Source organism: Lepus europaeus, chromosome 16 (assembly GCF_033115175.1).
Source record: "Lepus europaeus isolate LE1 chromosome 16, mLepTim1.pri, whole genome shotgun sequence".
Lineage (NCBI taxonomy): Eukaryota > Metazoa > Chordata > Mammalia > Lagomorpha > Leporidae > Lepus > Lepus europaeus.
The window spans coordinates 86531508-86558303 of NC_084842.1; the positions used below are offsets into that span (position 1 = coordinate 86531508).

Consider the following 26796-nt stretch of genomic DNA (forward strand, 5'->3'; position numbering starts at 1 on the left):
GCGCTGGGAGTGTAGCCAGGAATTGTCCCTTCCCTGGCGTCAGTCATTGTTCTGGCCAACTAATCAGAGGTGTTGTCTTTTTACATCGTAGAAAGAGTAATTTAGCCGAAGTCTGCATTTGGAATATTTTAAAACAGGAACATTTTATACTGTTGGCAAGGTTCTTTTTTTTTTTTTTTGCTTTTCATCATTTTAATATGCAGATATGAGAGTTTTACTGGTGACTTGTGTATGCGATTTTGGGTGCCAAATCCCATGGCTATAGAAACATTTCCAAAGCCTCTTTGTATAGAGCCTGTTAAGATGCTACTGTAAGCTTGAAGAGGTGCGTGCATTGTGTCTTCAGTCTGAACGTCTGGGAGGCAGCGTGCTCTCCATGGAGGCTGGGGCTAGCACCTGGTGAGCCGCCCGTAAACCACCCAGTGCATGTGTCAGGGCGGACTCTGTGAAAACCAAACTCCAGTCCCAGCGAACGGCACAAGTGAACCACAGTGCGGCACTCCACGCTGAAGGCAGAGAAAGACCCAGAGCCCCTGCCCCAGCTCCTCTGTGTGGCACAGCCCCACCCCCTCCCCCAGGCTCTGTCCTCAGTGAACTGTGAGAGAACCAGCAGCAGGACCGCCAGCTCCCCACCCCTTCTCCCAAGGGCCCATGTTGGAGCTTGCTGCTGAGGGCTGCAAGATGGGCAAACTGACTCAAAAGCCCAGTGACCTCCTTCCACCGCATCTTAGTAGTGGCTGTACATCAGTGCTTTGATGCCACCTCCTATCTGTAGATGAGGCCGTGAGACCTGGGCAGCCGCTGCCAGCCGTGCCCCGGGCCCTCCTGCGAGAGAGAAGCCCAGCTGGCTCCGTGTTTTGCTCAAGCAGGAAGGGAAAAGCTCCAGGAGGGTGTCGGGGAGCAGATGAGGCCGTAACGAAACGTCACAGAATGGGGCTCAGACGACAGGTTTGTTGGCTCTCGGTTCTCAGCCCACAGGGTCTCCAGGGCCGAGGTGGGGAAACCCTGTTTCGAGGGAGGTTCCGGGCTTGCCGGCTACACCAGTTCAGCTCCAATCAACAATCACCAACGTGGCTCCTGTTCCCTGTGGGGCTCTGCATGTGTTCAGGGCCAGTGACGAGAAGTGTAGTGACAGTACAGGGGGAGAGGGCTCAAAGGGCAGGCCGGGAGGGGGGGCAGGAGAGTGTCCCAGCCCAGGGAGCTGCGTGGCCGAGTGCACGGGGCCCAGAAAGCAAGACGGGGGTATGAGGCAAGTGGAAACCAGCTGGCTTTTATGAACGCATGAACAGCAGGAAGGTGAAGTTGATGCTTCAAAGCGAGAGTCAAGTTGAGGAAGTACAGACCTTTGTTCCAAGAAATTTCCCTATGGGCTGAGCAGTGAACTTGGCAGAGAGCTTCCTGGAAGACAAGGTGAAAAAGGAAAAAACAGACAAGGAACTTCTTATTTTGTAATGAAAGCTATGTGTGTCAGAGAAGAGAGGAAAATACTCTCCCAAAGCCTTAGAATTGCTTTAGCACAGGGATTTGCTTTTGGAACTTTGAGGAAATGTCAGAAATATGAGTTCATGGGAAAATACAGTTAATTAGAGAAGTTTATTGTGGTGCAAACATTTTGGAAATCCTCACATAGTTTCTTCCTGGTACACATTTTTCACGAACGGGAAGGAGTCCTCATACATGGTTCAGCTCGTGCCTCAGAAACATACTCGATTGGGTCCTTTTCTTAATGAATGCTGGGGGAAGCACGGCTCAGTAAAGACTTTGGGAAGCCGTCTTCAGCGCAACGTGGTAAAACACTCAGAAGCCCACTGGGGAATCTGGAGTGAGCTTCACAGCGGTTTTGGGGTGTGTGTGAGAGAGATCAGGAGAGTCATTTTGCATGACCCGTGGCTCGATTGCTGTTCCAAGGCCACCACCCTCGGTGTCTGGGAGGGACCATGCCCGGGAGCCACTGTGGAAGCTCCTGCAAGAGCCGCCTTTCCCTGCAGGGCAGACTACAGGGCACCATGACCACACATCCCAGAAGCACCCCCTCGATCCCATTATGATGCCCTCGGGAGCTCATTGGCCAGCCCACCTGCCAGTGTCCGTCTGTGGGGGCTGCACGATGAAGGGCTGGTAAAATCCCAGAGGCTCTGTGAAACCAGAGTGTATAGTCTCCGCTGGGGTAGGACACGTGTGGCCAGGGCGAGGGAATCGGGGAGGCCGCTCCTGGAGACTGTTTATTCCCCTGGTGTCTGTATTCCATGGGGCTGCATGGACACGGGCTTGGGGATCATACATCTTATCCTCCTGGAAGTGATACGGTCAGCTCTGGGGTCTGCAGCCAGGTGGCCGTGAGCCCCGGCTCTGGACACACACACACCCGCAGTGAGAGCGAGCATGTGGGCATAGACAGGCAGGAGGCGCTCGAAGACTTTCATCCTTGGCTGGCTGGGAGGCTCTGAGCCAGGGCACAGCGGGAGCAACCTCATGTGGTTCCCCCCGTGGCCGTGGGAGCCAGGCGTCGTCACCGGATATGAACCAGGGCATTCCCACCCCACAGTGGGGACGGATTTGAACCCCGGGGCAGTTCTGCCTCGCCAAGGGGCAATCCAGAGATGCAGGTTCCCTCCCAGCCAGCTGGGTGACCCCAGGCAAGGCCCTGCCTCTCTCTGCCTGTGGACTCTGGGGTTCCCAAGGCCCCTGCAGCCCTGTCCCTGACAAGGGTGTTTCTGGGTGGTGGGTCCATCCCCGTGAGGATATCCTGCACCCTCCTGAGAGCCCTGCTTTGTCTGCTTGTAGCCTTCCAGATGCTCCTGGGCCGAGTAGATGTCTCCCAGGAGGTGGAGGAGGCCCTGGCCGAGAGCCGCGTGCACAGGAACACCCGCCCGGTGTCCATCCTGGAGCTGCTCCGGTGTCCCTTCGCCCGCTGGCAGGTGGTCACCGTGGTCATCACCATGGCCTGCTACCAGCTCTGTGGCCTCAATGCGGTAAGCACCGGGCCCTGCCGGGCATCCTGCACCTACAGGGAGACCCAGGGCGGCTGGGTGGCAGCTGGGGCTGGTTGGTTCAGGGCTTGTGCCCTGGATGCCCACGTTCAAATCCCAGCCCTGCCAACCACCATGGATGCCGTGCCATTGAGCAACCACAGAGCTACCTGGCCCTCAGTTTCCCCCACCTGGAGGATGGGCTACCACGGCGTTGAAGGAGGGACTCCACGGGGAAGGGCCAGCTCAGCAGCCGGCACAGAACTGCCCCATGCCAAATGCTGCCTGTTGCTCTAAATACTGACCCCCAGGGATACCTGCAAGTCACACTCCCCCAGCAAATGAGTAATGAGGAGGTTCTAAGGGAGAGATACTGGGATGACTTGGTACAAGTGCCCTCCCCCCAAGGGGCCGAGGCTGGGGCCGGAGCTGAATGGACAGGGGGGTCTGAGGAGGCACAGAGGTCCCCCCCCCGGGGTGGACTCAGCCGGCTCCTCTCGCCTGGAATTCAGAATGAGGGAGGCAGAGTTTGGGTCGTTATTGTTATCCTGTCTTCTACAGATTGGAACAGGCTGCCTGGGGGTCAGGGAGGGGCTCCCTGAGCGAGGGGTGCAGGCAGGCTGGCCACCCACTAGGCAGGGGTGCGTGCAGGGGGGTCCGGTGCTGAGCCTGAAGCTCCCTCTGAGGCCGCTCATGCAGGCTCCTTCCAGAAGCCCCATCGGAGTCCTGTATCTGCACTGAGTATGCAGGAGCCCAGCAGCCTCCAGACGGGGGGGGGGGGGGGGGGGGGGGGGGGCAAGGCGAGGCAAAGGGAGAGAGAGTAACTCCCGGCCAGCAGTGGAGAAAGTTGCAAGCCAACCTGCAGCCGCCTGATTGTGTTCTCGGAGGCAGTGGGATGATGGTCCAGCCTGCTGCTTCCCTGCCCTTGCCTTCTCGGTCAGGTCAGAGGGTCAGCAGCTCCACCTGAACGTGCAGAGCGACCCTGGGCAAGTCCCACCCATCTCCTCCCTGCTGTCAAGGTCATAGCATTTGGCCCCAAGGTCATCCCTCTCATCCTGAGGCTGCAGAGAGGGAGAATGCCGTCGCACGGGACTCTCACCAACACGCCTGGGCTGTGTTCTCCTGGGGCGTTGAGACGGAGACCGCGGCGTTCCTAAGTGGAATTCTCCACCAGAATGCAATCTTTGCATTGGCACAGGCTATGGAACTCTGGAACCCCACGGTGCTGTGTCTGCAAGCTCCCTGCACGTGCGCCCGATGGGAGAAACCCTCATTTCTGCTCCCAGCACCAGCGGTGAGGAGCTCCTGGCTTCCGCTGTCATGCCTTCCCCAGAGGAGTCCCTTCTCTCTTGAGGTCGGGACTAAGGCTTCCAGCCCGGCTTGCTGTCCCCGACACCCAGCATGGAGCTCTGGGCCAAGAATCAGTGGCCCCCATTTCCCAGCTCAGAGCGACCACCAACCTGCAGTGAGAGACCCGGCCCCGCTGTGTCCCCCTGCCTGCCTCAGTCTGCTCAGCTGTGATGACGCTCTAGCCCGCAGGTATTGGGCACAGCGTGGCCAGGAGCTGTCCCCAGGGCAGCCCTGTGAGCTAGCTCCCACTGGTAGGCACAGAGATGTTGGGACACTTTTGCAAGGTCACACAGCCAGAGCAGTAGAAAGGAGACCTGGGGACTACACCTTGAGTCTGTTTAAACACAAAGGGACGCACGCTGGTTAGTGGCAAATGCCAGCCTTGCAATAGGTCTGTGCTTCAGCCTAAGTTCTCCCTTGCACACACGGCCTTTTAATCCAAACCCGTGACCTCATGTGGCCCAGAAACTCCCAGTGCCTTTAAAACCTGCTTTGTCCCCCAAGCCTTACTGGGCGTTCTTTTGGAGGACATGGTTTCTCCTTTGAGACATTTGTAAAGGCAGCCGGGCATCTCCCGCTCCCAGCCCCGGGCAGCCCTGCCACGTGCAGGCGCCATCATCATTTTCTAGAGGCAGTAGCCGTGGCTTACAAGTCAGGCATGCCGCAGGTCCCTACAGTGGCACCTGCCCCATCAGCCTCCCACTCCTGGGGCCAAGTGCACTGCCCTGGACAGCCCGCCCCGGGACCGGCCAGTCTGTCTCAAGTCCCAGGAGCCTTGGTCCAAGCCAGTGCCTCCCAGCTCATCACATCTTGGAGCCGTCAGCAGTGATAACTGGAAATGTCTCCAGGTACCTCCCGCTGTTGAGAACCTTGGTGTGCAGCCTACATGAACACATTACTCCGTGCACTGATGCCACAGAGTGGATGGATGGTTTTCACATACTTCAGAAATCAAGTGAGCGTTGGACTTAACAACATGGAGTTGTCCCGAAATTCCTTGTTGTTGTTGGATTCCCACCCCACTACGGGGCTGTGTCTCACAGTGGCTTTCAAATTCCCATCTCTAAAATTAGACCTGCCAGGGAAAATTGCTTGCGCCGGGCAGCTGCTGTCTCTGGAGCCATTTGTGCCCTGCGAGGAAGCCAGCCTCTGACAGGAGCGGTGGTCTCCTGCCCATGTGCGGGAGATCCGGGCTGCCGAGCCCAGCCCCTTGTCTGGGGCGGCCGCTGCCGCTTGCCCACCTCCAAGGCTCCCCGCCCCCGCCCTGACCTGAGTCAGCACTGGGTCTCTGTCCCTGTGTGTCCTGAAAATCTGGGGAAGAAAGGGAGTAGGAGGTGAGAACAGGGGCTCGGAAGGACACTGCCTCTACCAAGTCTTTGGATTGGAAATGGGACCGATCCCAACTGTTGAGCCCGGACCAAAGAGTCTCGGGTTTCTGGAACCTTCCTGAATCTCTGGAAGACCCAGAGTTAGGGTGGTTCTTTGCGCTGCCCTGGTGGCCCGTCCTTCCTTCTTACACACAGGAAGCCCCTCCTGCTGACTTCCCCGGGTCAGCTTCCTCTCCTGCAGCGTGGGATGGTAACACTCAGCTTGCACAGCTGCTGGGAGGATTGTGTGAAATGGCGCTTGGAAAGCACGTGGCTTGGATTCCTGCCCCCACCCCCACCCCCAGCCCTGCAGGGACCACCGGGACTCTTTCTAGCTCTGTTTCCTTCTCTCGCAAGGCCACACATTTTCAAAATTTGCTGCCTGCAATGTGTGGCTCTTGTGCAGGCGGCTGTGAGTGAGCCCCCCGCCCCTGCTAGGTGCTCGGGGCACCGTGCTGCTGCCTGGGTCTGCACCTTCAGTGGGATGTGCAAGCCCCCTGTAACTCAGTACCTGGCACAATGCCAGACACCGTCCCCTCTGGCTCAGTGACTGAGTGGGACAGAGGGACGGCAGGGGATGAGAAAACCTGAGATGTGTTTACAGCAAAATGCATAGCTCCAGCCTTTCCTGGTGGGGAGCCACGGGAGAGTCCCTCTGACTTGTCACCGGGAGCCCAGGTTTTGTTTTTTGTTTTGTGCAAAAACCTCTGAATCAATTACAGAAGCTTTTATCAATAGCTTTTGTTTTGCAAAGGTTCCTCTGCAATTACTCTCCCACACAAACTAGAATTTTTTAAAGATCTACTTATTTTTTATTTATTTGACAGAATGAGAGAGAGAGAGGGAGGGAGGGAGGGAGAGAGAGAGAGAGGAGAGAGAGAGGAGAGAGAGAGAGAGAGAGATCTTCCATCTGCTGGTTCACTCCCTAAATGGCTGCAGTGACCAGGGCTGGACCAGGCTGAAGCCAGGGGCCAGGAATTCCATCCAGGTCTCCTCCATGGGCGACAGAGGCCCAAGCACATGGGTCATCTCCTGCTGCTTTCCCAGGCAGGTTGGCAGAGAGCTGGATCGTGAGTGGAGCAGCCAGGACTGGCCGGGACTCTGATGGGAAATGCCAGTGTCACAAGTGATGGTTTAATCTGCCCTTTATTTATGAACTCCAGCCCTTTATTTACTTTTTTTTACGTTAGAAGAATTAGAAACATCTTACCACTACCACTGAGACCACCCTACTGAAGCCATTTGCTATGTCCCAGTGGGGACAGCGGAAGCTAAGAAGCAGCCTGGGTCCTCACATCCTCCAGCTTCCCAGCGCTGTCGCCCTGGGTTCACCCCGTGAGCCCCCGTGTCCCAGTGTCAGAGCTGGCAGGAGAACAGGCCAGGGAGCTGGTGACCGTGGGCTGAGGGCTGGGTGGGTGCGAGGTTCTGTTTTGGCTGGTAGGCTAAGGAACAAGACTGGGTGATCCAGCACTCAGGACTTTGGTGGCACTCTTAAAATCCGAGTCTTGCTTTGCTTCTTTCTGGGTTTTCACAAGGAAAGAGTGGGAGGCAGAGACGGGAGCCCCTTTACACGCCACACGTGAGCCACCCAGGTACAGCGCGCTGTGGAAATCTCACCTCCCTCGACAGCTACAGAGCAGGGCAGGGCAGGTGCAGACCTCTGTGCAGGTTCTCACCTGTGACTGCCGGAAGCCAGACCCACCCTGTGAAGCTCCCAACCTCCCGTCTGTCCCACCAGAACCCTCAGAGGACTTTTGGCTTTGAGTTATCCTCAGCTTGGAGCTCTGCCACCCTGAGCCTGGCCAGCCCTTGGTGCCACCTGGGTGCTGTGTCCCCGAGTGTGAGGCGTGCAACTGGCACCACAGACAGAGGCCAGCAGAGCCAGCTCGCTCCTCCAAACCGAGGGGCGAAGGCAACATCTGCCTGGGGCCTCCGGCAGCATCCAGCAAGACACAGAGCCCCTTCTCTTTGAGGCAGCCCCCTGTGACCACTGGGTCTCCTTCCCCTCTCACACCACTTGTGCAGGGAAGGCAGGGGCCTTCTCGTCCACACACGGTGAAGACAGTGGAAAGGTGTGGGATGACTTCCGCTCGGATCCTGGCTCTGCTGCTCATGGCCGCGTGGCCCTCACCTGGCCAAACCTCAGTTTTCTCATGTGTTAAATGAAGGCAGGGGACGGACCAAACTGGGTTGTGATGAGGATGTGGTAAGTCGTGCAGGTGATACGTTTGGGGGAGGGGAGAACAGGTGTGGGAATTCGGTGATCAAACTGTGAGCTCTGCTCCAAACAGAATGAGACCTCCTGAGCTGCGGGTCTTTCTCTGCCCCTGGCTTCCAGGTGCTGACCCAGCCCCGGCCAGAGCAGGTCCCCTGCAGGCAGGTTCCTCCGTTTGTGCAGACAGCAAGCAGGTAGCATGCAGGAAGCAGGCACACAAAGCTCCATGGAGAACTTGCTGTGTGGAGCAAGAATGAGACCGGCTGGAGGGGTGTGATGTCCAGGCCTCCTCAGGGCACAGGGGTGGCCCAGCCCACTTCTGCCATGTTGCCAGTTACTGACTTTTTATATCTTCTTTGTTTCTTTCTGTTTCTCCTTCATCTTTGTGCTTTGGCAACCTTCTGTCACCTTAAGTCTTGATTCTCTTTCTCTGTGGCAGTGAATGATGTGTTCTTGTGTATATTCATGATGGCTGTTGTGATTTTTTATAACTTCATTCTTTTTTAAAAAGGTTTGTTTATTATTCGAAAGGCAGAGTTAGGGGCAGAGAGAGAGAGAGAGAGAGAGAGAGAGAGAGAGAGAGAGATCTTCACTCCCCAGATGGCTACAATGGATGGAGCTGGGCCAATCTGAAACCAGAAGACAGGAGCTTCTTCCAGGTCTCCCATACGGGTGCAGGGGCCCAAGGACTTGGGCCATCTTGTACTGCTTTCCCAGGCCACAGCAGAGAGCTAGATTGGAAGTGGAACAGCTGGGACTCGAACCGGTGCCCATATGGGACACTGGCGCTGCAGGCTTTACCCCCTACACTGCAGCATTGGACCCTGTCATGCTTTTATTTCCAATGTAGGACTTCCTTAATCATTCTCATAGTGCCAGTCTGGTGGTGGTGAATTCCCTCAGATTTCGCTTGTCTGGAAAAAGACTTTATTCTTTTTTTTTCAAAGATTTATTTATTTGAGAGGCAGAAATAGAGAGAGAGAGAGAGAGAGAGAGATCTTCCATCTGCTGGTTCACTCCCCAAGTGGCTGCCACAGCCAGAACTGGGCCTATCCGAAGCCAGGAGCCAGGAGCTTCTTCCAGGTCTCCCATGTGGGTGCGGAGGCCCAAGCACTTGGGCCATCTTCCACTGCTTTCCCAGGTGCATTAGCAGGGAGCTGGATCAGAATTGGAGCAGTTGGGACTGGAACTGGCACCCATATGGGATACTGGCATTGCAGGTGGAGGCTTAACGTTACACGCCTGCGTGCCGGGCCCAAAATTTTATTTCGTGCTCTCTTCTCAAGGATAGCTTTTCTGGGCATTCTTGGTTGTCAGTTTTTTTCTTTCAAGACCTGCAACATCATCGTGGGTGTGTACTAGCCTGTTGGTTTTCTGCTCTGTGTATCTGGATGCGTTTGTCCCCCTTTCTGTAGTAGCCTCTCTGTCTGGCTTCTGATAGTTTGACTGGAGGGGGGAGGTGGTCTTTTTGGACTAATCTGGTAATGGTCCCTTGGGCTTCCTAGACCCAGATGTTCCGTGTCTCTCGTGACCTGGGAAGTTTCTGGCTATCATTACATAGCCCAGGTTTTCAAAGCCTTCTTCCTTCTCTTCTCCTTCAGATATTCCAGTAATGTAAATATCTGTTCACTCATGGTGTCCCATATGTCTCACAGCTGTCTTCATTATTTTTAATTTTATTTTTGTCTGGGCATTTCGGCTGGGTCTGTTCTGTTGTTGAAGCTCTTGACTGTAGTTTTTATTTCAGCGATTGCAGTTCTCATCTCCAGGATTTCTGGTTGCTTTTTTATACATTCCAATCTCTCCGTTGACTTACATTCCTGTCTTGCATTGTTTTCCCCATTTCTTTGAATTGCCCATTTGTATTATCTGATGTCTCACTGAGGTTCCTCCGGGGCTCTTCTGCAGGCAGATCACAGATCCCCTTCAACTTGGCTCTGTTTCTGGAGCACCGTTGTTTTCTTCTGGGAGTGTCAGGTGTACCTGCCTCTTTGTGTTTCTTGTGTCTCTATGTTAGTGTCTGAACAACTGGCGTAATCACTGCTTCTTTATGGAATAGCTTTCTTTAGAAAAGACTTTCCATTTACATGGATGTGGGTTGTCAGTTGGGTAGCTGCTTTGGCTTTGGTTCCAGATGAAAGCACAAGTTTAGCCTCCCTGGGATTTCTTCAGCTGTCGTCGGCAGCGGTGTTTGTGGTACTGCAATGATATGCATGGTAGCAGTTTATGGAGTGTGACTTTTCGGTGGACACAGGGTTCAAAGGTGCATGTCCTCCAGCCCCGGAGTTAAGTGCCAACCACTGTGGAGTTTGCAGTGGCAGTGGCCACGGTCTAGGTGCTGCAGTACACAGAAGGGACCATGCCCAAGTGCTGTTGGGCAAGCACTGGTGATGCCAGGGCTTGTGACACTGATCGCCATGGCCTTGGAACTGTGGGCTATGGATGGGACCCTCTCCAGGTTTTTTATGCACAAGCATAGGTGACACCAGGACTTGTAGCACCAACAGCTGCAGTCCCAGCACTGGGGGAGGTGACGGGGACCTCACCCAAGCCCCACTGAGTGTTTTATTCCAGTCATTATGCATTGGTGTTCATGGAACTAGACCTGTGGAATTCAGGTCTCATGGGGGTAAATATGGGTGACTCTGGGGAATTTAGTACTGAGGGTCATAGTCCCAGCACTGCAGGACGGTGGGAATCTTGCCCAGTTCCCACAGGACAAACACAGATTATGCTGGGTATTGGCACTGGCTGCTGTAGGGTTTGAGCTGTGGGACTCGGAACCTTCCTTTGGCTCAGTGGGACAAGTGGGGATAACTCCAGGGATTGAAGCGCTACCAGCCACTGTCCCAGAGCTGCCACCTGCAGGAGGGGCCACCCCTGGTCCCAAAGGCAAACAAGGGTGATGCCAGGGCTCGTGCTCTGGCCACCAAGAGCCCTGAGCCACGAGACCTGGAGGAGAAGTCAGATCCATGCCCTCCCCCTTATCCCTGCTTCCTCTGCTGCAGATCTGGTTCTACACGAACAGCATCTTTGGGGCAGCTGGGATCCCTGCAGAGAAGATCCCGTACGTCACCCTGAGCACGGGCGGCGTTGAGACCCTGGCTGCCATCTTCTCTGTAAGTCCGCTGAGGGCGACTCCTGGGAAGCTGTGGGTCAGCACCGTGGGGAGCCCCAGCACCTCGCGGGAACACGCTCCTTGTCCCGCAGAGGGGTCTGGCACCTGCCCCTCTGGAGAAGGTGCCTTTCCATGCTTTGCTGGGCTCCTTCCCTTGCGCCGCACCCACCACAGAGGCGGGCTGGGATTCCCCAGGGGAAAGGGCCACGTGGTCCCCAGGACCTCAGAGCAGAGTCCCTGTGACTCCCCAATCTCTCAGAACCGTGAGCTGTCATCTCTGCACCCCACGCACGCATGTCTTTGCAAGGCAAAGAAGAGGAGAAGGGGCCTTCCAGTCGGTCAGAGAGCGGAGCGACTTTGATAGAGACATGTAGAGCTCATCACTCCTGCTCAACCTCCAATGTGCAAAAGAAACATCTGGGGGCGGGGGAGAAGCTGGGAGATTCCCGAGGCAGTCACTGGTATCCTAGTGATGTAAACAGGCACAGAGGATAAAATTGATTAGGTGTGTGAGCTGGAAGACCACGCCTTCACCACTCCAGGTTTCGGAGTGAGACCGGACTGGACTTGAGCTGGGCTGTGCAAGGCTCAGCAGTGCATTCTGCTTCTCTGAGCTTCGCTTTCCCTCTTTCTGCAAGGGCTGTGGCTGTCCTGCCTTGCAGGTGTGTGGTCTGCGCTCACGTGGCACAGCGTGGTTCTTGTCCAAAGGCACGGAGGTGGGGGGAGTGCCTCCCATCAGAGAGTGCTGGATCTGATTTGGATGGAGCAGCTCCCTCAGCCACACACCCAGACAGATGGGATTGATGCTGGTGCACAGCCCAGAGGCTTCCTAGGGCACGCTCGACAGAATACTTGATTTTGCTCCTGTACCTTAATGGGTCATTCCAACAGGATGCTTTTTAAAAATGAGGCACAAAGCAGAGGGGTGGCCTCTGGGCTCCTTCCTTTTCACTTCATGGCCTCTTTGCTAGAGGAGACAAGTTCAATGTTTCACAGTCTGGGAGTTTCACAAAGTCCTCGTCTCAAGTTAGAAACTGCTCCCAGCTCTTATTATTTTTTCCTTTGATCGGTGGAAAAGCCACAGGCAGTCTGGGATGAAAATGATGAGGGGAAGTGCAGGGATTCGTTTTCTGTTAAAGACTCTTGCTAGAAAAAAAAAATCACCTGCTCATTAGGGTAAATTTGTAAAATACAGGAAAATAGAGAGGAACAAAGGAGAAATGGCCCGCAGCCACCCTCCCCCGGAGAATTTGGCACACCCCGCTCTTGTCTGTGTTCCGGGGTAGATGTGGTCCTACCTATGTGTATCAAACAATCTTATGTCAGAATGTTTTCCCCATTTTATCATTTGCTGTCTGAATGATAAGCAGAAATAGAGAAACAGTGACAGACAGAGCACTCCCATACTCTGGTATATTCTCCCAAATGCCAGGAAGTCAAAACTCAGTCTGCTTCTCCCACAGGGGTGGCAGGGACCCAAGTCCTTGTGCCATCACCTGCTGCCTTCTGGGGTGCACCGGGAGCTGGGATTTGGAGGAGAGCAGAGCCGGGACTGGGATCCAAGCGCTCCAAATGGGATGTGAGCACCCAGCCAGTGTTGTAAGCACTGCTCCAGCACCTGCCCCTGAAAAAATTTTGACTGAAGCATACCTCATAAAGTTTGTGGGAAAAATTAGAATTCAATGATGAGTTTATTTCCGTGCACAAAAACCTTGGAAATTCATGCAATGTCTTCTGCACGTGTTCCATGAACATTTCAGAGGTCGCTCGCATGTATGAAATGGGTGTAGCTCATCACCCACTCATGAACACTGGTACTGAAAACTGTCAGTGACCAAAAATTAGGGGCCTGGGGGTTTTCTTAGCCCCTGTCTGGGGCGTGGGGCTTGGGAGTCTCTCTGCTCAGAACCTGGGTGACAGAGCTGTAGGCCTGGACCCTGATCCTAGCTCTGGTCTTTTTGAGCCACATGACACCAAGTGAGTCATTCAATAGCTCTGTGACTTGGTTTCCCCAAATGACTGCAACAGCCAGGGCTGGGCCAGGCTGAAGCCAGGGGCCCAGAACTCCATCTGGGTCTCCCACATGGATGACAGGGACCCAAGCACTTGGGCCATCTTCTGCTGCTTTCTCAGGTACATTGGCAGGGAGCTGGTTTGGAAGTGGAGCAGCCGGGACTCGAACCAGCACCCACATCGGATGCTGGGGTCGCAGGCAGTGGCTTAACTCACTGTGCCACAGCGCTGATCGCGGTCCCCCCATTCCTGTGAGGACACCGTCCTACCCCATAGGGCCGGGCTGAGATTCAGCAGATGAGTGGACGCTGAGAGGTTCAGGCAGAGCCTTGGCAAGGATGTGCACTCAGGGGTGTCACCTCCTCTTGTCTGGCTCGGGCAGCTCCCCCAAGCTGCCCTGGTAAACCAGGCTGCACTGAGCCCCCAGGCAGAGAGCAGGGTCCCATGGGACGCTTGCTGAGCATCCAAGACCGGACCAAGTGACTCCTGTGGGGCCACACAGCCGGCTGGGACTGAGCTGGGAGGTGGGCAGCCCCCCTACCCCAGGACCCTGAAGAGCACACCCACCTCACTCCTGAAATGCAGTAGCTGCCCTGTCTGAGCGAGGAGCAAGGCCAGCCGGGGATGTGCAGCCCCCGCCTCGGTCTCCCTGGCTCCAGAAACCACTGCTTGCGACCTCCACTCTCTGGCTGGCACATCAGCGTCGTTCAAAGCCAGCAGTACTTGGTGAAGGTTACCTGGGAAGTGCTGGTTCCAGAGAAGAGGGTAAATGATGGTGGCTTCCTGGAAGAGGAGGAGGGGACCTCGCCAAGCCCGGGACCTGGGGACATGGCCTCTGCTGAGTGCTCCTGCTGCCGCCCTCCGGCGTGGGCCACAGCGGAGCTGGGTCACGTGGCCCATGGTCGGGCAGTGTGGTGCTCTCCGGTGAGCTCTCGCCAGCTGCTCCTGACGCCGCCTGTTGAGCCTGCGCTGGGCTCACAGAAGGCTGTTGCGTGATGTCTGCCTGCAGGAGCACAGTCCGATGGAGGAGGCTGACTGTGACCATGGCTGACCTCTGGCTGTGTTCTAGAGCCCCATGATGCCCTGTGGTGGGGGGAGGGTGATGCTCCTTGGGGCAGCTGCTTGCTCCTGGCTCATCCATTCGCAGACACCCAAGGAGATCTGTGTAGCGCTAAAGGCCACTGTGACGTGATGACCTCCAGAGGAAACCAGACCCAGACACAGTTAGCATGTGTTGTACTGAGATGAGCTCTCCTGTACAGGGCTCTCAGAGGGCTTCCTGGAAGAGGGGACCAGGAAGCCAAGACCTACAGGGCCAGCAGGAGTTAGGTCAGCAGAAGAGACATCCATTGGGCCATGGGGCCGGAATCATATGCTGGTTCACTTTACATCTGGGCAACTTGGAATTCAAATCCTCACAGCCAGAGTGTACCACCAGAGTGATACCAGCCAAATCAGCATCTCTGGGTTTATTTGCTCATCTGTGAAATGGACTTAACCGTGCTCACCTGTGGTATGCAAAACACTGGACATCGCTGAGACGTCCACATGCTGACTTCCAGGAGCTGTGGTTGTGTCAGGTTGTGTGGCAGAAAGGGACTTTGCAGGTGTGGGTGTGCCAAGGAGCTTGAGACCAGCAGGTCTGGGTGGGCTCGGTGTCTCCCCAGGGTCTTCGTAAGAGAAGGAGGAAGGCAGGAGAGTCAGAGAGGGGAGGTGATGGTGGAAGCAGGAGCAGGGGTGATGCAGTTGCTGGCTTCAAGGATGAAGAAGGAGCCATGGGTCAAGGAAGCTAAGCAAAGCAGGGAACACACTGCGCAGGCTCTGGGAGGAAGCTGCCCTGCTGATCCTCTGATTCGTGCCCGAGATCTGCTTGTCTTCGGAACCAGGACTCTGAGACACAGGAGCACCCCTGATCTGAAAATCCGAAACCTGGAAAGCTCCAACTTCGAAAACTCTGTGGGCAGCCCAAGCGGAGAATTCCACACCTGACATCCATACCTGATGTGTCAGTCAAAACGCAGGGTCAACTTGAGCTGAAGATGGTGCAGAAAACCCCCTTCAGGCTGTGTGTTTCTGATGGACGGGAAACAGGAGTGAATTTCCTGATTAGATTCAGGTCCCATCCCCAGAACATCTCATATGCAAAAGCTGGAAAACACGCCAAATCTAAAACACGTCTGGCCCCAGGTGTTCCAGATACAGGTGCCCGATCTGTCACCCAGCACTGTGGTGCTGTCCCAGCGACAGAAGCTAACAGGATGCTCGCTGACACCCAGAGGATGCAGCGCTGTGCCTTCGTCCCGGAAGGAGCCAGGTCCCTGGCCCTGGCCCCGTTTCCATGTGCAGTTTCCAGATGCGTCTTCTGTATTGCTTTGTCCAAGCCTGGAAGGCAATCGCCTGTCACAGAGGACTTCTAAGTTCGTGCTGAGATGTTGGCAGTCGATTAAAATGACTCCGGAGCATAGTAACGTTGAGAAGGAAAAGGCATTTTTGTCCATTCGGCCTACAGTTAATTTGGACTCCAACTGTCCCTCGTCACGGACCCGCCTGCAGGGTCTTGTGAGCTGATTTGTTTTAAGTTTCTCCAAGTGCACCACCCACAATTTCAGTGCTGGCGAGTGTGCCCCCCACACACCAGCTGAGGGCCATTATCTGACACCGTGAGTTGCCGGGATTCCAGGTGCTTTGGGTGAGTGCGGATCTGGCTGGTTTTCGTTCCCCTGAGGTCTGTGGGTGAAGCAGGAACCGGAAGCCGGTGTAGCTGGAAGCAGTGCCTGATCTACAGACGATCTCTTAAGCATAGTCCAGGGAGACCCTGAGGAAGCAGCCTGGAAAGAGAGAGGAGGATGGAAATGCTTGCTCGGGTCGGGAAACTGACCAGGCTGCAGCCTCCCTCCCTCCCCCCCTCCACTCCAGGGGCACCTGTAGCAGGGGCTCAGAGTGAACGTGGCCCCTCACCTGGCGGTGACATTATTAGTGCAGATGTTGGCTCAGGGTGAACAGCAGGCACTGACGGTTACTGATGCCAGCTGGGCACTGACGGTTCTCCTTGTGATGGTCTCAGGGGACGCCTGAGCCACAGGGTCACTCATCCAGGGAGCAGGGTCACTCATCCAGGCAGCAGCCATCTACCTGGTGGCCCACTGCCTCTCCTTCCACAGGGGATGTCTGGTGGGATGATATTTATTGATAAGCTTTTTTGTTCTGCATAGGAGCTTGGAAACCACTTTCACTGAGACCTGGTTTTCTCTGAATGAAATGTGCTCATCTTAATGGGACAGTTCCGAACGTGTGACAGATTTATGTAGTAGACCAGCACAGCTGTAATCAAGATAGCATTTCGGTCACTCCAAAAAAATGTCCTTGTGTCCCTTCCCCTCTGCCCACTTCCGTTCCCCCAGAACAGCCAGCTCTGTGTGGCCTTGGACAAATCCCGTAGTCACACAGGCCTCTGATCTTGACCTCCCATCACCTCTCCAGGGGTCCCCTTGCCACTGGACTCCAGCTGCCCTGTCCATGGTGCCCTGGCCCTGGCTGCTCCATCCGAGCTCCCCTGGTGGGACCCAGCTCATCGCATGTGCGCTTGCTCTCGCTCTCTCCACCAGCTGCTGGTTTTTGCTTCCTCCCTGCCTTGCCCTGGGCTGGACTTCCTTCCCAGCTTCTCGCTGTGTGACACTGTGTCCCTTTGCCCCTTCTGTCCTCGCCATTTTGCTCTGCCGTGGGTGAGCCTCGCACCTGCCTTGCAAAGGTGGACCCTCACTCCGTCAGCAAACGCTGGCCCCGTGTCTGCCAGGCATTCTGCCAGCTGCTGGGGTACCCAGGATGGAGGCCCCTGGTCTTCAAGTGAGGAGAGCGGGCGGGGGAGCAGGGTAGTCAGGAGTCAGGCGTCCAGGTGAACAGTGAGCTCCTACAAGGTGGTAGCCCTGCCCATGTCCAGCTTGGAGATTTTTTTTTTTTGACAGGCAGAGTGGACAGTGAGACAGAGACAGAGAGAAAGGTCTTCCTTTTGCCATTGGTTCACTCTCCAATGGCCGCTGCGGTAGCGCGCTGCGGCCGGCGCACCGCGCTGTTCCGATGGCAGGAGCCAGGTGCTTCTCCTGGTCTCCCATGGGGTGCAGAGCCCAAGCACTTGGGCCATCCTCCACTGCACTCCCTGGCCACAGCAGAGAGCTGGCCTGGAAGAGGGGCAACCGGGACAGGATCGGTGCCCCGACCGGGACTAGAACCCAGTGTGCCGGCGCCGCAAGGCGGAGGATTAGCCTGTTGAGCCACGGCGCCGGCCCAGCTTGGAGATTTTAATGTCTCAAGGAAGACCTCACTGCACCCTGCAAAGCCGGCGTTATCATTCCCATTTCCAGGTGGGGAGACGGGGGCCTGGAGAAGCGGAGTCACCTGTCCTGGGTGCCAGACAGCGTGCACAGCAGAGCTGGGGCTGGGGCTGGGTCCCCGCACCTCTGGGTGCCCCCTGTGCTCATTGTGTGCCTCTGCCTGCTGTTGCCTCCTCCCAGAAGTCTCTCCTGATTGCCCAGTTGAAGAAATCCATGGACTGTGCTGCAGACACCCTGAGTTCAGTTCCTGGCTCCCTCTCCCTTGCTTGCTGTGTGATGTCTGCTGAGTTACTTCACCTCTCTGGTCCTCAATGTCCTATCTTTGTAAAGTGGCGGGGGGGGCACCAGGCAGAGTCAGATTTCCAGGGGTGTGTGTGTGTGTGTGTTGTGTGCAGCCTCTGAGCTAACCAGCCACCCACTCTGGGGTATCTTCTAGCATATTCTGATTCTCTTGTCACAGACAAAGGCCCTGGGGCTTTGGGAAGTGGAACCCAAGGCAAGTTCATGCACCTGCCAAGTTAAAGATGCTGACACTCAGCCCCAAGCACCATTGTTCCGGGTGTTCAGCATTATGAGAAGTTCATAGAAGGGCCCTTGCCCAACTGAGGGTGGACACAGGGGCCAGCCAGATGAGGTCAGTGGCAGTTGGAAGACACTGCTTCAGGGGCTGCATCAAGTAGGTCTCACATGTATCCTAGCATGAAGCTGACCCTCCAGAGAAAGCACAGAACCTTTCTCTATCCCCTCCCGCCCGAGCTGCCCGGGGTGCCTGGACATGGAGGTGCAGCAGAATCGCCTTCATGGCCGCCGGCTTTGCAGGAGGGGACAAGGCTGTGGCGATCACATGCTTCCGGCTCCTTCTTCCAAAGCCCCCAGTGGAGGAGCCCACCCTTCCAAGGAAGATGAGAGGAAAGGTGGATGCATGGCACACAGCAGGTGCCCGAGAAGGATCACTTCCCCCGGCCCTCTTTCCCACGACGATGGTTGCTTTTCTGACCATGGCCTTGGAGAAAGTGGCTGGGCTGTCTCAGGGTCAAGGCCACAAAGCCCCTCTTGAACCGTGACCCCCATTGCTGTTCCTCTTTGCTCATTGCTAGAATAACAAGTGTATTTTCTCTCTCACCCTCTCTCTCACCCCCTGGACTAGGGCTTGGTCATTGAGCGCCTGGGACGGAGACCCCTGCTCATCGGTGGCTTCGGGCTCATGGCCCTCTTCTTTGGGACCCTCACCATCGCACTGACGCTGCAGGTGAGGGCCAGTCCTGTCACACCCTGTTGAACACTGGCTCTGGCTCCATCACTCTGGGGCCTTTGGTGCGTGGGGTTTGTCCCATCCACAGGTGGTGTTTGCAGTGCGGCTCTCCCAAAGGGGTCTCAGCTTGGAGCTGAGAGGAGAGATGGTTTGATGATGGGTTTGCTGCGATACCCCTAAGATCCTCACACACCCAGTGCTGAGCCAGCCCGCTGCAGGCAGGGGACCGTCTCCCCCTGCGGACACACCTCATGCAGTGGGTCAGCCCCTGTCACGCCTTGTGGAGTGGCAGGGGACCGAATGCATTATGCTTTACACAATGAGAACATGCACAGGGCCTGTAAGAGCTCATCACACCTGCTTCAGACCAAACTGTCTGTCGGTGTGGGTTCTGCTTCCCCATGGGGACCCCTTCCCCCTGCCAGGGCCACACTGAGCCCTGCTCAGCTGTGACCCCTGCATCTCCCATGCGTGAAGTGAGCAGGTGCAATGGCCAGGCTCTTAGAGAGGTTACTATTCCCCTACATTCTGGGGAAACCAACCCTGAACCGGAGACAGGAAGTGGCCTGTGCAAGGTCACACAGATGGGCAGACGAGGCGCTGGGCGGGGAACCAGGCCCTCAGGACGCCTGCTCCCTCCTCACCTGCCCACGCTGTGCTGTTCTCTCACAGGACCGCGCCCCCTGGGTCCCTTACCTGAGCACTGTGTGTGTCCTGGCCATCATCGCTTCCTTCTGCAGTGGGCCAGGTAAGGTGCCGTCTTCCTCCCTGCACCACCAGGGTGCAGTCATTGGGAAAGTCCTGTCCTCTTCTTGGGACTCAGTCTGCAGACTGGCGAGGGTGGCATAGCTCGAAGGCCCTTCCCTTCCCAGGCCCCGTGTCTGCGTCCAGCAGGGGCCGAGCTGGGCCTGAGGAGCCGGGTTCAGGGCAGGCTCTGACGTGGCCCGGTGCTCTCTCCATGGGGGGATGATCGTGGCTGATTCCGGTTTGGGTGTCTGCGGTGATGAAACCCACAGGAAGCTTCTATCAGAACAAGCGGAGCAAGCCTGTCTGATGTTCATGGGCCAGCAGATTCCAGCTTCCAGCACGTTTGCGGGGCTGGAAAGCGAGGGTCCCCCGTGACCTCAGAGTGGTACGGTGCGATGCAGGTTGGGCCGTGGGATGGTCAGGGATGGCATCGGGCGCATCCTGCCGGGAAGATGGGCAGAACAGCAGGGGGCGGGGGGACAAAGGTGCCAGCAGCAAGGCTGTGTGTTAGCAGGAAGAGGAGCCAAGGGCACCTGCTGCGCTGGCTGTGGATTCTGGGAGTCAATGTGCTTGGTCCCACGAGGTGCCTGCATCACTAGCTCTGGGGGAAGCAGTCACATCAGTGCCTTTGTGATGTCACCCAGTGTGGCCCTGTGCTACCCTGGGGACCAGTTAGCATGGCAACAGGGACATTCCAGAATACAGCAATATGCTGGTGAGCTTCAGAGAGCGTCAGAGAGGCCTTGATCTAAAGCAGGTGCACACGTGCACACACGCACACACGCTCCCCTCATCATCCTGTTCACTTCTTTTCGCTGGCTGGTCTGTTCCCTGCGTAGCCGTGTGCCTTTTCTGTAAGGGACAGGCAGCAAACACCCCCACCTACAGCACGTGCAGTGTGGGTCGCAGCTCGCCGCCTCTGTGTGGTGCTGGGAACGCAGCTGGGGACTGGAGTGAGCGACTGGGTGGTGTGGCTGTGTTTCAGTAAATCTTCATTTACAAAAGCAGGCAGGGGGCTGCTGGGTCCCCTCTCCTCTCTCCCTCCCTCCTTCTCTCGCCATTGAATTTTTTTTAATTAAAAAATAAATGGCCTCCTAACTTTTAACTGAATCTTCCAACTTTAACAGTTCCAAAACTACTGGCTAGGAAAAGTCATGCTTTAGCAGTCATGTATCAGTCAGTGACCTTCTGGCTGCCTAACAAATACACCTCCAAATGTCAGAGGAAATTCACTTCCCCCAGGTACCCAACCATGGCTGGTGACCCTGGTAGCTGGGGGCTTGGAGCTCATCTCCTTCTGGGCAGGGGCTGTGCCAGCCCCCGGGTCTCACCATCAGTCACCTCTGATGGGCAGGAAGGGGGAAGGAGTGTGGAGAGAGCGGGGTCTTGGGAATGAGAGTTTTCCACCGCCTGGCCCTTCTGACCCAGCAGAGATGGGTGGACAGGCTGCTGGCCAAAGCCGGGGCGGGGGGTGCCCGTCCATTCCGCTGCATGAGGCAGAGTGGAACTTCTTGATCAATTATCTCCCTTAAGCTGAGTACCCATTCGGCACCAAGTACTCAGCCACGTTGTCCCTAATCCTCACGACATCCGCAGAAAATGTCCTCCTTGCCCAGAGGGGGCATTGTGGCCCCCGGGACTTGAACCCCATCTCGTCTTTTCCTCCCAGTCTCCCCCCAGTTTTCCTGAGGCTCCCTGTCTCTCCTTGTCCCTTCCCCACAGCCGAAGGCAGGGCTCATTAGGGAGCCCCTAGCCTGAAACCTGAATGCGAAGACTTGGCAGTGTTCCTGCCGGGTTTTCTGCCAGTTTCTCCCCAGAAAAGCTTGTCTTTCAGAAGCCGCCCCAAGCAGACACTGTTCTGAGGAAGACTTGGGGCCCCTGAAGGATCCCGTGCACAAGACTGGATTTTCAACAGCAATGGAGAAAGTTTCCTAACCTGGTTAGGGGCAGAGGTGGGTGGGGTGGGGCGTGGGCATTGAGCCTAGCAGTTAAGAGACCAGTTAAGATACCCACAGATCACTAGCTCCACCTCCGAACTCAGGTTCCTGCCAACGCCGACCCTGGGGGCAACAGTGATGGCTCAAGTAGTTGGGTTCCTGCCACCCATGTGGGAGACCTGGGTGGGGTTCCTGGCTCCGGGCTTCTGCACAGACCAGTGCCAACTCTTGTGGGCATTTGGGGGGAAACCTGGGAATAGGAATGTGTGCTCTCCCTCTCTCTCTTAAAAAATGACAGCAACCCAACTCCCGGGCCTTTCCTGGGGTCTCCATCAGCAGCTCCCTTCCTGGCCGGCGCCGCGGCTCAATAGGCTAATCCTCCGCCTTGTGGCGCCGGCACACCGGGTTCTAGTCCCGGTCGGGGCACCGATTCTGTCCCGGTTGCCCTTCTTCCAGGCCAGCTCTCTGCTGTGGCCAGGGAGTGCAGTGGAGGATGGCCCAAGTGCTTGGGCCCTGCACCCCATGGGAGACCAGGAGAAGCACCTGGCTCCTGCCATCGGATCAGCGTGGTGCGCTGGCCGCAGCGCGCTACCGCGGCGGCCATTGGAGGGTGAACCAACGGCAAAAGGAAGACCTTTCTCTCTGTCTCTCTCTCTCACTGTCCACTCTGCCTGTCAAAAATTAAAAAAAAAAAAAAAAAGCTCCCTTCCTCCTAACTGTGACTTGGGCAGCCCTAGAGGTTCAGGGAAGGAAGGCGTCACCTCATTCTTGCAGGCGACAGCTGAGCTGGTGACAGCAGGGCTCTCTGTCCCGGTGCATTCCTGTGGCCGCTGTCTCAGTCACACGAGCAGGTGCTGAGGTAGGGGCCTTCCAGAGCAAAGAGCAACATAGCCTAATCAGCAACTCCATATGCACGTGCCGCCCTTTAGCAACCCTGTAGCCATAAAATACCCAAGTGGAATGTATGTAACCATATAAGGGAGACAAAGAAACTAAGATTGTCTATAGGGCGATGCCCCATTTTGTTTCTGGCTGTCTTTTGGATATGAATCCGCTGGATCTCATGCCCCCATAAATAACATTGCTTCCTGCTAAAAGCCTGAGTGTCACATCCCTCTGTCTGAGACTCCCCCTGCAGTGCCTTCAAACTGTCGAAGTTCTTCTCTCACATTCCAAGTGCAAGGTCATGGTGCCAGCAGAGCCACACTGCTGTGGTGGATAATCCGTCCCATGTCCCCCTCCTGGCTTGCAGTGGCTGCTGGTGCATGCTTGATCTCATGCTATGGTTGGATGTGGCTTCGGTGTGACTCCTGGGGCCTCCTGTGACGCATTTCGTCACCATGGTGCAATATTGAGAAGAAGGAAGCTGACTGTGGTATTCGGAGGCAGGGCCTTTGGCAGGTGATCAGCATTAGAAGAGATCGGGAGCATGGTGCAGCTGCTCTTGTGTAAGTTCGAGAAAGACATGGAAGGCCGGCGCCGTGGCTTAACAGGCTAATCCTCCGCCTTGCGGCGCCGGCACACCGGGTTCTAGTCCTGGTCAGGGTGCCGGATTCTGTCCCGGTTGCCCCTCTTCCAGGCCAGCTCTCTGCTATGGCCCAGGAAGGCAGTGGAGGATGGCCCAAGTGCTTGGGCCCTGCACCCACATGGGAGACCAGGAGAAGCACCTGGCTCCTGGCTTCAGATCAGCGAGATGCGCCGGCCGCAGCGGCCACTTTGAGGGTGAACCAATGGAAAAGGAGGACCTTTCTGTCTCTCTCTCTCTCTCTCACTGTCCACTCTGCCTGTCAAAAAAAAAAAAAAAGAAAGAAAGACATGGAAAGGAATAATAAGTCCGTTTTTCTGCTGGGAGAAGCTCCCAAGGGAAGTCAGAAAAGGTTGCAAAGCCCAAGATGGCCTCAGGGGCATGGAGTACTTGAACCCCTGCCCCGGCACCCTCTGGGTCTCCTGCTCTAATTATCTGAATGTGGACTCTGATCTCTGGCCTTGGAGCTGGTGCAGTAGGAAAACCGTGTGTCAGGTCTTCTCTCTGCCATGAACTAAGTGAATGACCTGTAGCAGCTCACCTCTCCGGGGGGTACAACGTTCAGCCACCGCTGGAGGCACCTGCGGCCTGGATAAGCGTGCCTGAGTTCAAATTCTAGCTCTGCTTCTGACTCCAGCTCCCTGCTAATGTGCACCCTGGGAGGCAGCAGGGGATGGCTCCAGTGCTTGGTCCCCCCCACCCATGGGGGAGACCCAGCTGGGGGTTCCAGCCTGTGGCTTCAGCATGGCCCAGCTCCAGTTGTTGCAGACATTTAGGGTGAACCAGGCGATAGAAATTACTTCTGCATGTGTGTGTGTGTCTGTCTATTTCTATCTCAATCTCTGTCTCCCTATCTCAGAATATCACTTTCTTCCTCCCACCCTCCCTCTCTTTCTCTCTCCATCTCTGTCTTTCAAACAAATTAAAAATAAATTTATAGTAAATAAATTGAGAGTGACATCGCCTGCTGGGAAGAGAGTCAGGCACCTTTGTTGCCGTAGCTCTGCGTGGGAGGCCCGCCGTGGGTAGTCACTGCATGGTGGATGTTATTTGGCACATGGCATTCACCTGCACTGAGAGGGCATCGTGGCAAAGCCAGGGCACCTGGAGTCAAGTCTCATGTCTGCCTCTGCCTGCCCTGCTGAGGACCTCAGCTGAGGGTCTTCATCTTGGACGTCGAGCTGCTCGCCTGAGCTTGCCTGGGACAGTCTCCTGTCCTGACAGCTCATCTCCATGATTAACACCCCCCAACCCCCCCCATACTCTCAAAGGCCCCAGTTTGGAAACAATCGGAGTGTTGCTACCCATCAATAAAACAGGACAGCAGTGCCACCCTCCAGGCCTGCCATGAGGGTGAACGAAGGAAACGCATAGGAACACGCACGAAAGTGCTGACTCCCCTCTCTGTGCCCCAGGCTGGGTGCAGTCACAGTCACAGAAATGTCTCCCTTCTCCAAAGGAAGGAGCAGCTTAAACTCTGCCGTAGTCAATCAAGAAGATGCAGATGTGTGAATGCGTGCACAGCACACAGCGGAACGTGCTGAAAACGTCGCTCTCCATCTCTGTGGGTCTTGGCATCTCTAAGGCGTTGAGCTCCCACCCTGTCACGCTCCTGGGTGCACCCCACAGGTGCACCTGGTGCTGCCTTCCTCTGTCTATCACTGGTCCCCTTTTGCTCGGTTCTTCCCCGCATACAGAAGCTTAGTGTCTCAGCAAATACTCACATCATGACAGCATCTCTTTTTCCCATCTCACAAGCACTGTGGCCATTCTCGGCCCTGGGGACACACTGCAGCTGAGATGCCACCCAGGTGGCCAACGCTGAGGGGGCTCCTGAGACACTCGGTGTCCCTTCTTTTTAATTTATTCCCCCCCAAAGAAACCTTTTATTTAAGGAATACAGACATTATGCATTTCATAAGTACAACTTCAGGAATAGAGTGACTCTTCCAACCATACCCGCCCTCCCTCCCAATCTCCCACTGTTCCTCCTCCCCCTCCCTCTCCCCTCCCCAGTTCCTGTCTCCACTAAGATCCATTTTAACCATTTTTGATTAGCTTTATACACAGAAGACCAACTCTATACTAAGTAGAGTTCAACAGTTAGCACAGTATAAAACAAAAACAAAACCAAATCAAAAAAAAAAACTGTTCCTCAAAAGTCGAGACAAGGGCTGTTCAAAGTCATTGTATCTTGAAGTTAATTTTAAAAATAAAAATTTAATTAATTTTAATGAAGCACCCAAGAACTATATATCTTTTGGGAGCACTTGGACATAGATATAATACAACTCTTTGAGGACAGAGGTTCTGCATGAGAAGTTAGTACACAGTGACTTTTGTTGTTAATTAATTAATTTTTAGAAAGCTTTTATTTAATAAATATAAATGTCATAGGTACAGCTTTTGGAATATAGGAGTTCTTCCCCCATACCCACCATCCCACCCCCACTCCCATCCCACTTCCTACTCCCTCTCCCATCCCATTCTTCATTAATATTCATTTTTAATTATCTTTATATACAGAAGATCAACTCTATACTAAGTACAGATTTCAACAGTTTGCACCCACACAAACACACAAAGTATAAAGCACTGTTTGAAGACAAGTTTTACTATTAATTCTCATAGTACAACACAGTAAAGACAGAGGTTCTTCATGGGGAGCAAGTGCACAATTGACACTCTTATTTATGACGTCAGTGATCACCCAAGGCTCTTGTCATAAGCTGCTAAGGTAATGGAACCCTTTTGAGTCCACAAACTTCAACATTATTTAGACAGGGCCGTAATCAAAGTGGAAGTTCTCTCCTCCCTTCAGAGAAAGGTACCTCCTTCTTTGATGGCCCCTTCTTTCCACTGGGATCTCACTCACAGAGATCTTTTATGCAGGTCATTTTGTGCCACAGTGTCCTGGCTTTCCATGCCTGAAATACTCTCATGGGCTTTTTAGCCAGATCCGAATAACTTAAGGGCTGATTCTGAGGTCAGAGTGCTGTTTTTGCCATTCTGTAGTATGTTGTGTATCCCACTCCCCATGTTGGATCATTCTCTCCTTTTTAATTCTATCTATTATTATCAGCAGACACTTGGTCTTATTTATGTGATCCCTTTGACACTTATTCCTAGCTTTATGATCAGTTATGCACTTAAAATGATCACTTTAACTAGTATGCTGGCATTAGTATCTGCCAACTTAATGGGATTTGGAGTCCTATGGCAAGTTTTTAGCTTTACCCTTAGGTGTAAGTCCATGGGAATATGTGCTGAACTGTACATCTCCTCCCTCTCTTATTCCCACTCTTATTTTTAACAGGGATCAATTTTCAATTGGATCTAAACACCTAAAAATAATTCTGTGTTAGGTAAAGTGTTCAATCGATTGTATTAAGTAGAAAAAGAAAATGCTAAAAAGAATAAAATACTAAGCTTTTCCTAGACAGGACAGGGCTGATCAAGTCATTGTTTCTCATAGTGTCAATTTCACTTCTACAAGTCTGCTTTTAGGGGTTCAGTTGTCACCGACAGGGAGAACATATGATATTTGTCCCTTTGGGACTGGCTTATTTCACTCAGCATGATGTTTCACAGGTTCCTCCTTTTTTTTTTCAAAGACTGGGTTCCCTTTTTTTTTTTTTCTTACCACTATGTAGAATTCCGTAGAGTACATATCCGATAATTTCTTTATCTAGTCTTCCGTTGATAGGAATTTAGGTTGATCCTATGTCTTAACTACTGTGAATTGAGCTGCAGTAAACATGGAAGTGCAGATAGCTTTTTATTTTTTTCAATTTAATTTCCTTTGGGTAAATTCTGAGGAGTGGGATGGCTGGGTTGTATGGTAGGGTTATATTCAGGTTTCTGAGGAATCTCCAGACTGTCTTTATAGTGACTTTACCAGTTTGCATTCCCACCAACAGTGGATTAATGTACCTGTCCCCACATCCTCGCCAGCATCTGTTGTTGGTAGATTTC

General features: G+C 54.6%; 1 protein-coding gene across 1 annotated transcript in view; it reads left to right on the top strand.

Moving 5' to 3' along the window:
• The window catches only part of SLC2A9 (solute carrier family 2 member 9), a 148442-nt gene that overhangs the window by 83984 nt on the left and 37662 nt on the right, over positions 1-26796 (top strand). The window contains exons 10-13 of the mRNA XM_062213468.1: positions 2785-2972; positions 10910-11020; positions 18508-18609; positions 19285-19360. Of these exons, the coding sequence (XP_062069452.1) occupies positions 2785-2972; positions 10910-11020; positions 18508-18609; positions 19285-19360 (477 nt within the window). The remainder of the gene's footprint in view (positions 1-2784; positions 2973-10909; positions 11021-18507; positions 18610-19284; positions 19361-26796) is intronic.